This window comes from Mercenaria mercenaria, chromosome 10 (assembly GCF_021730395.1).
Source record: "Mercenaria mercenaria strain notata chromosome 10, MADL_Memer_1, whole genome shotgun sequence".
Classification (NCBI taxonomy): domain Eukaryota; kingdom Metazoa; phylum Mollusca; class Bivalvia; order Venerida; family Veneridae; genus Mercenaria; species Mercenaria mercenaria.
Genome location: NC_069370.1, coordinates 36128532 through 36145229, shown reverse-complemented (window position 1 = coordinate 36145229; position 16698 = coordinate 36128532). Strand labels below are relative to the sequence as shown.

The 16698-nt window shown below is 32.5% G+C and overlaps 1 protein-coding gene across 2 annotated transcripts in view; it reads right to left on the bottom strand.

Annotated features, from left to right (window-relative positions):
* LOC123560821 (carbohydrate sulfotransferase 3-like) overlaps window positions 1-12335 on the bottom strand; it is a 36393-nt gene extending 24058 nt beyond the window's left edge. The window contains exon 1 of one of the 2 annotated variants that reach the window (XM_053552757.1): window positions 12098-12335. In XM_053552757.1, the coding sequence (XP_053408732.1) occupies window positions 12098-12167 (70 nt within the window). In that variant the 5' untranslated portion in view covers window positions 12168-12335. Of the gene's footprint in view, window positions 1-2427; window positions 2636-12097 lie in introns of those variants that run through there. The other variant, XM_053552758.1, reaches the window with a different exon arrangement.
* Window positions 12336-16698: the final 4363 nt, after the last annotated feature.

Here is a 16698-nt window from a genome sequence, read left to right as displayed (position 1 = left end):
AAGACATCATTTTTTACCTTCAGATACGACGTTGCTTGTGGCATCTCGTATCTCACGAGAAAATTGTGCACAAGGAAATATAAATGATGAAGTGTTTTCAAAGTTGCAAGGCACGCTTTCCTCTTTTTGGTGTTCTATCTATAGTCTGACTGTTAATGTCAGAAAAAAGTAATTGTTTCCATTTATGGGGGACAGTCTGCACCTAGATCTCAGTTTTGTGTTTAAATCTGACCAAAATAAGTTTTGTATTCTGTTTTGTTTGCTTAAGATACATACCGACACAAGTTAGGTAATACAGAGGCTTTTCCAGTTTTTGATAGTAGAGGAAAAACCATGTTCTCCTCTATAGCAGCGGATACCGTGGTTGAAGCATCGACCCTCTGTAAGCCAAGTAGGTGACTTCCTCTAATGAAGAATTCTACATTCAAGTGATGTGATTACGGTCAAGTGATTCGAAATCATTGACCTTAACCACTCGGACACGGAGGTCCAGAGGGTATTTTGAATATTGTAGATAATGTGTGTGTGTTCGGGTTTAACGTCTTTTTCAACATTTTTTTCAGTCATATAAACGACGGTGTCTACTTGTAGCAGTGAGCACAATGCCCAACTTTATAGTGCCGCCTCACTGGAATATCACGCCGTAGACACGTGGCATGATACCCCAAACAGTCACTTTATACTGACACCGGGCTGACCAGTCCTAACACTATCCCCTTAATGCTGAGCGCCAAGCGAGGAAGCTGCTAGTACCATTTTTTACGTCTTTGATATGACGAGGCCGGCGAACGAACCCACGACCTCCCGCACTCGAAGCGGACGCTCTACTACTAGGCTACCGAGGCGGTAAGCATGAGTATATCTTAGATACACACAGAATTGATTAGATTAAATTATAGTGTTTTATTTATATTTCCTAGTGTCATTATGGACTGACAGTGTCATGGTTTGATTTTCATTTTGTATGTTGCGAAACTGCTTCATAAATCACGTTAAGTATTATGAAATTTTAAATATGTCTCATATCAAATTAGGCCTAATGATACATGGGTGAAAAAACATATAAATGAATTTTATGTTGTTAAACATGGTTCTAACCAATACAATTCATTCCAGGAGACTAATAATTATAGATAAAGCATTTCAGTCGTTTAAAAGGAAATTAGTTTTTTTCTCATGGCAGGTTTTGATCATGTTTGGTTAACAGATTTTAGATACTATTTGATTATTAATATTGCTTAACAAATTGCTTGAACTTGTATAAAATAATCATGTAATTCAATAGCTGACTGTATTTCATGTGTTTAATCAATATTATAATTATAATATATATTGATAAGACCGGTGTTTTGCCGCGAAACGGCACATTCACAAACTTTCAAGTAAACAACGAAAATCCAACGTTAAACATTTAGAAAATTAAAATAGTATCCAACAATAATAAATGCATAATGTCGGTTAAACCAGATGTGCATTTTACACAATTCAGATATTAAGGATTAGTTTGGGAAATTCCAATTGAAATCCACGAAGAGCTGGGTAGAACTACTTTTTAGCGTACCAAAATCTGTCAATACCTTTATTGGGTTAGAACATTTTCCCCTTCTCCCAATCAAGCAATGAAAATAAAGCAATTTTAAAGCGTCAGCAGTAAATGAGTCACGTTAAAATAAAAAACTCGCAGAGACTGGCAATATCTGTATATCCTAGACTCTCATCAACACTCTAATTATTTACTTTTCAATATTTCCACTTAATTAGCATCTATAGTAGTGATTGTTTCACCTGAAATATTCTAAATGTTTAAGTTTGCACGACCACTTTTCGAAACGTTGACATGTAATTTTACAAAAATTGAAATTAATGTTGGAAACTACACAACAGTGTATAGGTGCTATAGCTCAAATAAATGTAGAGGAAATGAAAAAAAAAATGGCAACAGTATGTCGATGTGCTAACTTTAAAGAGGTGACTCGTAAATGTACGACCGGCTCACAGAAGTTGCACAAAATATTTCCTTATTTCTAAAAATAGGAATAGTACTCACGACCAATCTCGATTACGTTAACAGGTAGGGAACATGACTACCAATTCAGAGCTAGAGATCTCGGGTTCGAGCCCACCTGGCGAGGAGATTAGTTAGACGTGCCATTTACCTCACTCTATTGTTCATCTGAACAAATTATCTGTTACTTGTGGAGAACAAATCCACATTGGTAAGGATTTCAGATCCACTGAACTAGCTACTAGTAACTGACCACCGTCACTTAAGATTTTTTAATATAACACAAATATACCTACGTTCGCCAAGGAACAAGTTGTATCTATTTTCAAAATGTTTAAAGTAGCAATTAGGGCGGCTGTAAATTGAAAAGTTATTGGCAGAAAATCCAATAAACAAATTCAATATAATTTGAAGTTACTTACATAGTGAGAGAAATAAACATGCCATACACAATCCAGCGAGTAGAAACACAGTTTTTATATTAGCACTCATTTTCAGCTCCAGTTTTCCACCTCTTATTGACAAAAATGTTTACTATTTATAAATTATGCACTTTTTAAATTATTCTCTTTTTTTTTCGAACATAAAAACTTAAAATCCGTGCGAAATAATAACATCTGTATGTTATTGTAATTCACACAGCAGCTCTAAGTATATGAAAGCGATATTTGGAATAGTAACTATATACATCGCTGAATCCGATTTGTCTATCGTCTACAATATCCTATTGTTATATTACAACAATAAGGAAAGTTTATTTTGTAGCAAATATCTTTATCGCATGGCTAGATTTACACCATTGATAATATTTCCGGTCAGTTGAATATATATACTTAACCAACATGTTAATGTGATGTTGGACCCAGAGGGAGTCATTGCATTTCATTTCATTTATTGGTAAAACGGCATTAAGCATACCATTGACCATTTACAATATATTTTATCAATATGGTCAAGACATACATGTAGAGAATAGTGCATTCAGAAATTAAACTAACAAATATAAGAACATATAACAAGCAGTTAGATCTTCAAGAGTTTGTTCTCGTAGCTTAAATGCTTCGCTTATATTAATCTTTTCTTGCTAACGAATTTGTTAACAGATGACCAAAATATTTTTACACAATAACTCTATCTTATATATGAAAACTTATTACAACAAAGTAGAAAAATAGTATTCAAATCCAACAAACTGGCATAATTTGCAGATCATTAAAACAAAGATTGACTTTATGGGACCGTAAATTGAGGAGAGGGTGTGGGATGGCTGGATTTTGTCATATGAGCCGCATCATGAGAAAACCAACATAGTGCGTTTGCGACCAGCATGGATCCAGACCAGCCTGTGCATTCTCACAGTCTGGTCAGGATCGATGCTGTTCGCTTTAAAGCCTATTGCAATTAAAGAAACCGTTAACGAACAGCATGGATCCTGACCAGACTGCGCGGATGCGCAGGCTGGTCTGGATCCATGCTGGTCGCAAATGCACTATGTTGGTTTTCTCATGGCGCGGCTCATATGTTAATATCAAATGCAAGCTGTAGATATTTTGCAAAAAGCATACGATGTAAATTACATTTACAAACTATTGTTGTTTCTTGAAATAAACGAAAACTTTAAAAAAAAATTCTCTACTACTGATTTGCATGAAAATGGATATTCTTTTTGAATTGTTTATTTGTATTAAGATAGTCAAAGCGGTCTAACAATTTCACATTAATTATACAGTATTTATAAAAACATAAAATACAATATACTGCTTGTTTATCGATTGTTTCAAGGCGAAAATTTCTGATGTCCGGGTTCATGTTTTTGACCAGGATTCTTTCAGGGTTCAGATGTTTTTACTCCGTTACCACATTATTGTAAGACCGGACTGACCGTTTCATCAGCTCAAATCTAACTCAACATTCCCGTTAAAAAAGGAGGATGTTAGTTGAATTTACAATACCCTTAGTCCAACTGAATTTATCACCAGAGTGCAAATAGCTTTAAAACAATAATAATGGATATAATGTCAGTACTGTAACAGAAGAAATCAATTTTGTCTCAAATTCTTAGACAAATGACCAAATTCAAAGAAAATGTTGCTACACCTGGGATGCATTTCTCTTGGTACCGTATTCCTACGACGGGAATGCATCTATTATATATTAAAAGTAAGCGTAATTAATCATAATTAATTAAGAGACGGTGAACGATTTTTAAATACCATGTGCAATTGATCCAAGCTGTTCGCTAACGGTTTCTCTAATTGCAGTAGGCTTTAAAAGCGAACAGCATAGATCCTGACCAGACTGCGCGGATGCGCAGGCTGGTCTGTATCCATGCGGGTCGCAAAGCCACTATGTTGGTTTTCTCATGGCACGGCTCAAATTTTACATCATATGCAAAATACAGGGTAGAACTTCTAAATTTGCGTTATGTTGTGTTATGCTGTATATATATTTGAAGTTGAATAGCATTAATTAAAATAATAACTACACCACGTGTGAGATGTTATCTGTTGCGCCATATATAACTGTATATATGTTTTAATGGGTGTTGCTGTAATTTAATGTAAATAATGTAAAAATGTATGTAAGGAAATACATATTCTATGTCGGTTAACTGATAATCGACTTGAAGGGTACTGCGGTACCGTGCTATTATGTAGGCGGTTGCTGGTTCGAGTCCCTCATATAATTTACACTCGTCACCTGCAAAGTCATCTTGATGGCACACGAGACATGTTAAGGATTCAGTTAATATTTTGTAGAATCTACATACGTAATGGTGCCTGGCTCCTTGGCAGAATTGTTGAAAGAGACTGTATAAAACCCGGAATCATAACATTGTATGCTGGGCTCATATTGGCTGTATGCAACTTGAATCAAATGAGATTACGAATGTAATGTTTAACCCTTAGCCTGCTAAATTTCTATAATGGATTGGTCCATCATTCAATTTGGGCAATACCATTTATAATTACTAGGGGTGTTTACTGAAAATTTACTGACTTAATAGCGGCCAGTGCAGACCATGATCAGACTGCACGGATGTGCAGGCTGATCTTGGTCTGCACTGGTCGCAAAGGCTGAATCACTTGCCGCCAGCAGGCTAAAGGTTAAACGATTTTACGGTAACAATTGAATTATATACAACGTATAAAAATTATGTTCTGTATGGGCAATATAAAAGACTATATACTCAACCGGTTTTACCACGTGCATAAAATTTATTGATTTATAAAATTTATAAACTGCAGGAAACAGAAGAAAAGGGAAGTTTTATTAAATAATAAATGTTAATCCATCACTGAAATGCGAAATATGACATTCCTAACCCTGCTAAATTTCTATAATGAACTTGTCCATCTTTCAATTTGGACAGTACCATTTACTGTTAAAAAGGGTGCTTACCAAAAAGATACTGACTGAATAGCGAACTGTGTAGATTATGACCAGACTGCATGTATGTGCAGGCTGATCATAATCTGCACTAGTCGCAAAGGCAGAATCAATCGTGTCCAGCATGATAAGGGCTAAAGAGGACGAAGATTCTTATCACATTTCACTTTAACTTGGACATTTTATGATAATAAATGAGATTTTAGAAGAAAAGCAAAGTTGAGAAAGGGCCATTTCTTTACGAAAAAGCAAAACAGAGTTATGAGACTTCTGATTTTCATATCATATCATCACAGTGAACAAATGTGTGAATTCATCTGATTCCTTTAAAGTGGTTACTGAGATACTAGCTTAAATACAGAAACTAAGGCAAAAACTGCGAAAAGTCGAAATGAAGAGATCATAACGTTTAGAAAAAATAACAGAAAAAGCGACGGAACCTGTGCATTGCATGTCACATTGGTTTTAGTCTATTATCACATGTGGTTATTGAGGTACCATCTCATATAAAAAAAAATAACCGGAATTGCTAGGTCAAAAAGGAGACATACCTTCCAAAAATGCAAAAAATGTTTACATGTACTTTACTGGCACATACTGATGTATTTGTACTAATTTACCGTACTGGCATTAGAAACTATAGTACATTGGTATTCCTAAACAATGATTTTGAAATGTTTCCATGGTACCAGAAATATTAGTAATACAGGTAACATTGTCACCTGTGTAAATTGAGTTCCGAAGCCGACAGATGTTGCCATGGAAACGAAAAATCAATGTGACAATGCTGACTTGTAATAATAGGAATCTGAACAAAGACAAAGAGAGCTGAATTTTTTAGTTTTGTAATGATAAAAAGTAAGAAGTTACCTAAAGTTTTTCTTGTCTTTGTCCTTTATAACGAGAGAAAAAAGAAATAATAGAAATATTGGCTCATCGCAGAAAAACAATATAGAACTGAGATTTTTAGAAGGGTTCGTGAATAATAAGAAAGCCCCAGATGCCAATCTCCTTACAAAAATCCCAAACAAGTCAAATGTGAGCTAATACAGCATAAGCATGAAATTCCTATTACATAGGTCCTTTTTTCCATCTTAGTGAATTTGCACGTATATTCAGAACCAAAAGGATATTATTTCACTCGCGGAATATAGGCATTTATATTCAGTTACTTATTTATGATGTTTATAGAATTAAGTGAGTACTTGTTTTGCTTCAGTTGAATTTTCTGGCTATTTTGAGGGGCATAAATGCATGCAATATTTCATTAAAAGGGTACTTGTGGCAATAATAGCAACCCAATCATATTTCATTCTTTATGTAAGTAATTACCAGACAAGTAACACCTGCGATGTAGCATCTATTTCTATATCATTGTATTCCCATACAGTTGATTAGATTTCATGTCAGCTCTTATAACTAGTGTTTAACCTTTTTTTATTTGTTTCTTCCATGATGGCACAACAATCATGTGCGGATGTATCAAATGTCTTTGACTGTAAGATTAAAAAACAGGTACATGCCGATCAGCTGTTAAACAAATGTTAACTTATATACATTAAAAAAATAAAGGTAAAGTGTCAAACTATTATTGTGCATGTAGAATTATCTGAGCGATTTGGCCAGTTTGGACCTCTAAGAAATCTGACTAATTAATAATATTGGATTAGATCTAAATTAATGTAAATATGTCTTAATAACTACTGAAATAATCATTTTTGTCTAGAATTCTTAGATAAATGGTCTGATTCAAAGAATATGTTGCTATACCCAGGATACATTTCTCTTTGTACCGAATATTCCTATGACGGGAATGCCTCTATCATCTAAAACTTGATAAGCTATGTAGGTATACAACGTCTTTGTTATTATAAAACCTTCTTTTGTTATAGTTTCATTGTGTTGGTTAGTAATTTTTCATATTGCTACAAAAAACATGTCTCATTTAATCAGTGCGTACAGTACAAAATTCCAGTTTCATAGTCTTTTTATATATCATTATGTAAAATACGGGGTAGTGCCTCTAAGTTTAAGTTATACCATTCATATTTGAAATTAAATAACATTAATTAGAATAATAACTACACCACGTGTGAGATGCTATCTGTCACGCGATATATAATCAGTGTATAAATATTTAGTTGGGTGTTGCTTTAATTCAATGTAAATAATGTAAAAATGTATGTAAGAAAATACATATGTTATGGCCTGTTAACTGATTATTGACTTATTGAAGGGTACTGCGGTGTCGTGCTAACATACAGGCGGTTGCTGGTTCGAGTCTCTCGTATAATTTGCACTCTTCACCTACGTAGTCATCTTGATAGCACATGAAACATGTTAGTTAATATCCTACTGAATGGTGTTTGGCTCCTAAGCTTAACATAATAATTGAATGAGAAATATAACCCGGAATCAAAACAGTGTATGCTGGGTTCCAGTCCGCTTTATAGACTGTTTTATGAGAATCAGATAAGACTACGAATATAATGTTAAATGATTTTTATGGAAACAATTGAATTATATACAACGTATGAACATTATGCTCTGTATGGACAATATAAAAGACTATACTCAACCGGTTTAAACACTCGGAAAAATGTGTTAATTTAAAAAAATTTATGAACTACGGGAAACAGTCAGATTCAAAAGAAGAAGAAAGGATTTTTTTCTACATAATGGATTCTTTCTAGTTGTGAATTCGAAATATGACCGTGAAATATATCTGAACAGCGTTTAGTCACTAATCACATTGCACTTTTACTTGCGCATATTATGATACTAGATGAGATTTTAAAAGAAAAAAAAAGATGAACAGTAAGTCGAAAAAGGGTCATTTCTTATTGAAAAAGCAAAATAGTTATTACTTGCAAAAACTAAGGCAAAAACTGCGAAAATTCGGAACATAAAGGAAAAAAAGCAAAAAGAGTGATGGAATCTGTACATTGCATGTCACAGAGGCTTTGTTTCATTAGCACAAGGGACTATTGAGGTACCAGGTCATATATAAAAATAACCAGAATTTTCTAGGTCGAAAAAAAAAGAACATGTTACATGTACTTTACTGGCAAATGGATACGTATTTATACTTATTAACCGTCCTGGCATTAGAAACTATAGTATATAGGTATTCCGAAACAATGATTTTGAAATGTTTCCATGGTACCAGAGATATAATGATGTAGGCAGCATTGTCACCTGTTTAAATTGAGTTCCGAAGCCGATATATGTTGCCGTGGGAACAAAACATCAGCGTAACAAGCTGACATGCAATAATAGGAATCTTAACAAAGACAAGGAGAGCCGAACTTTTATTTTTTAATGATAAGTAAGAAATTTCCTAAGGGTTTTCTTGTCTTTTATAATGAGGGAAAAAACAAATAATTAGAAAAATTGGCTCATCTAAGAAAAATAATATAGAACTGTGATTTTTAAGAATGATCAATAATCTTTTCTCGTTTTTCTCTAGGAACTGTTTTATTTTGTATAATTATTGTTAAATGACAATTCCTGTTTGAAGGTCCATTAAAACGTAACTTAACTTAATTTTATAAAGCATAATGTCCTCGCCGTACGATTTTAGTTAACCCCGCATAAAGATTGTCATTCGACTTCCTGTCTATTTTGTCTACGAATGCGTCAAATTTTCCAACAAGGGTTCGAGAATAATAAGTAAGTCTCAGTTGCTAATCTCCTTACAAAAATCCCAAACAAGTCAAATGTGAGCTAATACAGCATAAGCATGAAGTTCCTATTACATAGGTCCTTTTTTCCATCTTAACGTATTTGCACGTAGATTCGAAAACAAAATGATATTTTTTTCACTCGCGGGATATAGGCATTCATATTCAGTTAGTTATTGATGATGTTTATAGAACTAAGTGAGCAATTATTGTAGCTTCAATTGAATTTTCTAGCTCTTTTGATAGGGATAATGCATGCAATATTTCATTAAAAGGGTACTTTTGGCAATAATAGCAACCCAATATTGAAAATTAATCATACTTCATTATTTATGTAAGTAATTACCAGACAAGCAACACTGCGTTGTAGCTTCTATTTCTATGTCATTGTAATCCCATACAGTTGATTAAGATTTCATTTCAGCTCTTATAATTAATGTGTAACCTTTTTATGGGATTCTACCAGGATATAGTGTATTCCAAAACAGTTGATTAAGATTTCATTTCAGCTCTTATAATTAATGTGTAACCTTTTTATGGGATTCTACCAGGATATAGTGTATTTCAAAACAGTTGATTAAGATTTCATTTAAGCTCTTATAATTAAAGTGTAAACTATTTATGGAATTCTACGATGATATAGAGGATTCCCATAAGGTTGATGAAGATTTCATTTCAGCTCTTTTTATGGGATTCTACGATGATATAGTGGATTCCAATAGGGTTAAATAGCTTATAATTAGTGTGTAACTTTTTTTATGGGATTCTCCCATGATGTCACAAAATCGTGTGCGGAAGTATCAAATGTCATTCCCTGGAAGATTATAAAACAACAAGTACAGGCAGATTATTGTGACAACAGCACCTGTTAAGTTATATATATTCCATGCCTAAAATATGTTTGGTTTCTTATTATTGAATTTATCAAATAAATTCGAGTAATATATCATACATATTTAATGGTGATGATTTAATTAATTTAAATTTGGCTTATTATCGTTTTTTTAATAAGCAATCTGACAATCATGTGGAATTTTTCGTTATGTACGATTTCTAGAGTAGTTGTTAAACAGCTAAAGTTTCAGAAATAATTAAGTAGTCTTTGTACAATTGACTAAAATCAAATTAAAGCCTGCTTGTAATACAAATATATATACATTTTACCTCAATTAATCAGTCAATGTTTGTTCAAAAAACTATAATTTCAGAATTTTTAAATGATCTTATTCCGGACAAAAATTGCGGGACGGACGGACGAAGCGGCAACTATATGCTTCCCCTTCTAAGAGCATAAGAGTAATGATACATGGTTGAAAAAATCATATTCATGAATTTTACTGTGTAAAACATGGATTTGATAAAAACAATTAAAATATCATTCCAGGTGAATAGTAATTATAGATAAACCTTTTATAAGGAAGGTGTTTGTCATTTTACTACATTTCAGTCTCTTAAAAGGAAATTAGATTTTCTGATTGCAGGTCTTGATTATATTTGGTTAAACGATTTTACATTAGATACTATTTGAATGTTAATATTACACTGCTTGACTGCTTGGTATGAACTTGTATAAAAGTGTCATGTTATTCAATATATGAATGACAAAATACTGAATTGTATGTAATATAATATAATTATAATGTACATGTATACTGATGAATCTGGTTTTGTGCTGCTAAATGGTACTTTTCATAAATGCTCACATAAACAACGCAAATCCAATTCAGTTTTCGATTCTTCAAAATTCAATTTTAACATAATTATGGAAAACCAAAATAATATTCAATAATAACTATTGTAAAATGTCGGTTAAACCAGACGTACATTTTGTACAATTCAGATATTTAAGGCTCATAATGCCTTTGTTTAGAATGTGGCTGCCACATTTTCCGTTATGAATATAAAGTATATTGAGCCGCGCCATGAGAAAACCAACATAGTGGCTTTGCGACCAGCATGGATCCAGACCAGCCTGCGCATCCGCGCAGTCTGGTCAGGATCCATGCTGTTCGCTAACAGTTTCTTTAATTGCAAAAGACTTTGAAAGCGAACAGCATGGATCCTGACCAGACTGCGCGGATGCTGGTCGCAAAGCCACTATGTTGTTTCTCTCATGGCGCGGCTCATTAACATGTTGTTAAATCTCATTTCCGATAATTATTTTCTGTAATATCTGTCAAGGATTGAATATTGCGAACACAGTAGGAAGTATTGTTGGATATATTGTTTAGATTCCAATCTATTGGTTCTAACCGTAAAAGTCCATGTACAGTATTAAAATTAATACTTTTCTTACCATGTAATTATGCAAAACATCTGCTTGGATAGCTATTTAATCTGTTTTTAACATAAACTTTAAATCATGTTTCATCTGGAAAATCTAACTTTAAGAGCTATAGAGAGAATCACTTTTGTCTTTAATTTGTTTTAGAATAAAATCCATTATCAAAATCAAGCATTGAAAATAAAGCACTTGTAAAGCGTCAGCAGTAAATGAGTCTGTTCTAGATTAACATTGTTCCTCTTTATTTTCTTTTGAATATTTTCACTTAATTAGCATCTAGAGTATCGATTGGTGCACCTGAAATATTCTAAATGTTTATGTTTGCACGACCACTTTTAAAAACTTTGACATATGATATTACGAAAATTGAAATTTATGTTTGAATTTACAGAATAGTGTGTAGGCTCTATATCATAAATACGCAAAAAAAAAAAAAAAAAAAAAAAAAAAAAACAGAATGAAAAAATGGCTACCGTATGTCAGTGCAAACTTCGTTAATAGACGACCAGCCCACAGAAGTTGTACATATTTTTTCGTTATTTCTAAAAGAAATGAACAGTATTCAACTACAAAACAAATCCGCATTGGTAAGGAATTCAGATAACGTCTGAAAATTTTTAAGTGACGCAAATATGCATACGCTCTCCGAGTGACAAGTTTTAAACACAAAATGTTTGAAGTGGAAATTAGGGTGGAGTTATTGGAAGAAATTCAATATAATTTGAAGTTACTTACAAAGTGAGAGAAATAAACATGCCATACACAATCCAGCGAGAAGAAACACAGTTTTTATATTTGCACTCATTTTCAGCTCCAGTTTCCCACCTCTTATTGACAAAAATGTTTACTATTTATAAATTATGCACATTTTAAATCATTTTTTCGAACATAAAACCTTAAATCCGTGCCACATAAAAATATCTGTATGTTATTGTAATTCACACAGCAGCTCTAAGTATATCACAGCGATATTTGGAATAGTAACTATATACACCGCTGATTACAATATCCTATTGTTATATTACAACAATAAGGAAAGTTTATTTTGTTGCAAATATCTTTATCGCATGGCTAGATTTACACCATTACAATATTTTCAAAATAATATGTCCGGTCAGTTGCATATATACTTAACTAAAATGTTAATATGATATCGGACCCAGAGGGAGCCAGTGTATTTCTTTTTTATCTAATAAATAGAGAATAGTGCATTCAGAAATTAAACTAAGAAATTCAAGAACATAATATAATAAGAAGCAGTTAGATTTGCAACAGTTTGTTCTCGTATGTTAAATGCTTCGCTTATATTAATCTTTTCTTACTAGAAGAGGACATGATATTAACGAATTTGTTAACTCAAGACTAAGCTTCTTTAAAAAATAACTTAATAAATAATAATAAATATTTTTTTTCTAAAAATGAGTGTGTTTTTTCAACATTTTTAACACGTTTGTACGAAAACAGATGTTTGAGACAAAAATAGCTATAAAATGCATTTCAGGAAATCTGTATATGAGGAAATCATATTCCTTTAATTAAAATGAGTGTTTTTTCAACATTTTCAACACGTTTGTACGCAAACAGACGTTTGAGACAAAAATAGCTATAAAAATCTGTATATGAATACTTATTACAATAAGCAGAAAATGCTATTCAGATCCAACAAAGTCACTGGGGCATAATCTACAGATATGATCCATTATATGTATACGGCCTATTCCAATCTCTGAGCTCTGTGTTGCAGTTCTAAATCTGGTATATTGTTTTCTGAGCAAATAATTTGCTAAAATATCCGACAAAATGTTTATATTGCCTATATTTTGAATCGACGCCTTTTAGTTATTTATGTACTGATCAGGTAGCCGTTGCTTAAATATACCATAATAGCTATAGGTTGAATCAAAATTCACAAAGATTTTGTCTCATGGTCTTATTCAAAATAGATGTTGCTACACCCGGGATGCATTTCTCTTGGTACCCAATATTCCTACGACGAGAATGCATCTATTATATATTAAAAGTAAGCGTAATTAATCATAATTAATTAAGAGACAGTGAACGATTTTTAAATACCATGTGCAATTGATAGCATTAAACGCAAATGTCTTTTATATAACTGATATACTGCACATTAAATTTTGATACGCTATATATTTTTTACTTTTATTGTGTTGGTCAATGATTTTTTATAACGCTATGAAACGCATGTCACACTAAATTTGGTGCGTACAGTCCTAAATTCAAGATTGATAGTATTTTTTTTTTTGTATATCTTATGCAAAATACGGGGTAGAACTTCTAAATTTACGTCACGTTGTATATATTTGAAATTTAATAGCATTAATTAAAATAATAATTACACTACGTGTCACGCCATATATAACTGTATATATGTTTTAATGGATGTTGCTTTAATCTAAAGTAAATAATGTAAAAATGTATGTAAGGAAATACATATGCTATGTCCTGTTAACTGATAATCGATTTATTGAAGGGTACTGCGGTGCCGTGCGGTTGCTGGTTCAAGTCCCTCACCAGATGTGCATTCTTTCCCTGCGAAGTCATCTTGATGGCACACGAGACATGTTTAGGATTCAGTTAATATTCTGTAAGACACAGAACACAGCCAAGAAGAGCTGACTTTTTTTTTATTTTGTTGTATAAGTTACGTAAGATTTTTCTTATAAAAGACTATATAGAACAAAATTTTTTAAGAATGATAAATGACTTTTTTCTCTTTTTTTTCGTGTTCACCGTTTACTTTTGTATAATTGTTAAAATGATAATTCCTGTTTGAAGATACATTAAAACGTGATTTTAGTTTAGTTATGAAGCAGAAAAAGTAAAAGTGAAGAATATGTTCTTGTCGGACAATTGCAATTAACCCGATTTAAAGGTTGTCAAGCAAAGGCGAACATTCCACTTCCTGTCTATTTTGTCGAGGCATGTGTCAAATTTTTCAACAAGGGATCGTGAATAATTAGAAAGCCCCAGATGTCCATCTCTTTAAAACAAAATCCCATACAAGTCAAATGTGAGCTGATAAAAAGTATAAAAAAACATAAGGCTTTCATGAAATCCCTAATACGCAGATCCTATTTTCCATCTTAGCGCATTTACGCGTAAAGTCGGAGCCAAAAGGATACTATTTCACCCGCGGAATATGGGCATTTATATAGACTGCTATCTGTCGTTAAAGTCATTTACAATAAATATATCTGCCATAAAATCCTCTTTAATAGCACTTTTTGAAAAAAAATGTCTTACCTCTAACTCCAATGTTACGATGGGCCTATAATGAAAAGGCTTTTCTGAGAAAATATCAGGGTCATAAAGAAGAAAGGAATAAACATTATTACAGATTACTTGATCTCAACAGACGTTGTAAGTTATATTCAGTTAGTTATTTATGATGTTTATGGAATTAAGTGAGTAATTGTTGTAGCTTGAATTGAATTTTCTAGCTCCTTTTAAGCGGATAATCCATGCAATATTTCATTTGAAGGGACTTTTGGCAATAATAGCAACCCGATATTGAAAATTAATCATAGTTCATCCTCAAAGTAAGTAATAACCAGACAAGTAACATCTGCGATGTAGCTTCTATTTCTATATCATTGTATTCCCATACAGTTGATTAAGATATCATTACAGCTCTTATAATTAAAGTGTAACCTGTTTATGGGATTCTACCATGATACAGAGGATTCCCATACAGTTGATTAGATTTCATTTCAACTCTTATTGTATGTGGACCTTTCAAATGTCTTTCACTGTAAGATTAAAAAACAAGTAATGCTGGGTATTGTGACAACACTAGCTGTTAAAAAACTGTAAACAAAATATGTCTATAAATATGTTTTTTAAAAAAAAAATATTCAATAGTTTCTAATTATTGAATCTAAATGACAGGAATTAAAACCTGTATTGCACTAGGCGGAAATCCGAATCCGTATTTCACCTGTAATTGAAGTAATTTCGTTAAGTAATATTCATGGCAAGAAAAAATAGTGTACGACTCTCCTTGGGATAATGACATAACTTATTTAATGATGCTAATTAAACTACATGTAGTTGAAATTCAACTTTAACTTACTATCTTTTTTTTTTAAATGTCTGACACGAGTCTTCCGAAAAAAATAGTTGAGAATACTTCGTTGGATACTTCGGACGTGTTCGACTTGCTAGAGTTGTTGTTTCCCTGCTTAAGCTTCAGAAATAGTGAAGTAGTCACTGTACAGTTGATTTAAATTCAGTCTTACTGTAATATTTACATTTTATCACATTAAATCAATCAATGTTTTTCCAAAAACCATAATTTCAAATTGTTTAAATTATCTAAATTTTGTGAATTTGCTGCCAAAATGATGAATTAAACTTGCGCATGGATCGAATTTTCTTTCTTATATTTGGATAGTCCATATTTGTGAGTACCTGCAATGCAACACACTAGGACGACTCTTTTCCAGCCGACAACATGAAAACTCGACAAATATCTGATATTTAACTTTATTTGAGAATAACAAATATGTCCCTAGATCTATATTTTATCAGTTATTAACTGATACAATTATTGGAATATATTTATTATTTCAATTCTAACCCGCAAATTATTTGCATTTTACAGCACTACATTTTAGCTCGGCACGTCATTCTGCGGGCCATACACTGTTATAAACACCTCCCCACGATTGGAAAGCTTTGCACAGCGAAAATTTGCTATATTCAATAAATTTTAATTAAAGTATTAAGCAGTTACTGCTGTGAAAATGTTATTTTCAATAACATATAAGGTCTGATAAAGAAATCAGAAGTTAATGCTTTATTCAAAGCTTATGTAGTCTATGCAGTTTCTAAAAATAGTACACGTCAGTTATGATGACACTGCAATAAACACACCAGAACATTGCGGCAAACACTGGAGTTCAGAACATGGATTACAAGTTATTTACGGTTATAGCAGAATCTAGTTGACATTTGTGATGCCTACGATGGAGAAATTGTAAATTACACCACCAGATATAGATGCATTGATGTTGAACTGGAAACTTTAACTTAACCATCTGAAACATTTTCTTACGGTAAAAATATAAACAAGTAGATTTATCAGTTAGGAATTGTTTGTTTCAGAAAATTTGATGTACTTTTTATTGCTGCTACCTAGCATTGAAAAGGTCGAGTATTTAGTCGGCATATAACGGAAGCAGAGTAGAATTTTACAGTCATGTTAAATGGAACAGTTATATTTTATCGTAGATTCATGTACAGGCAATTCCGCTATATGTTTATATAGCAACTGCTACGGATCGTGTTAGAATTATCATTATTTTCTGTGA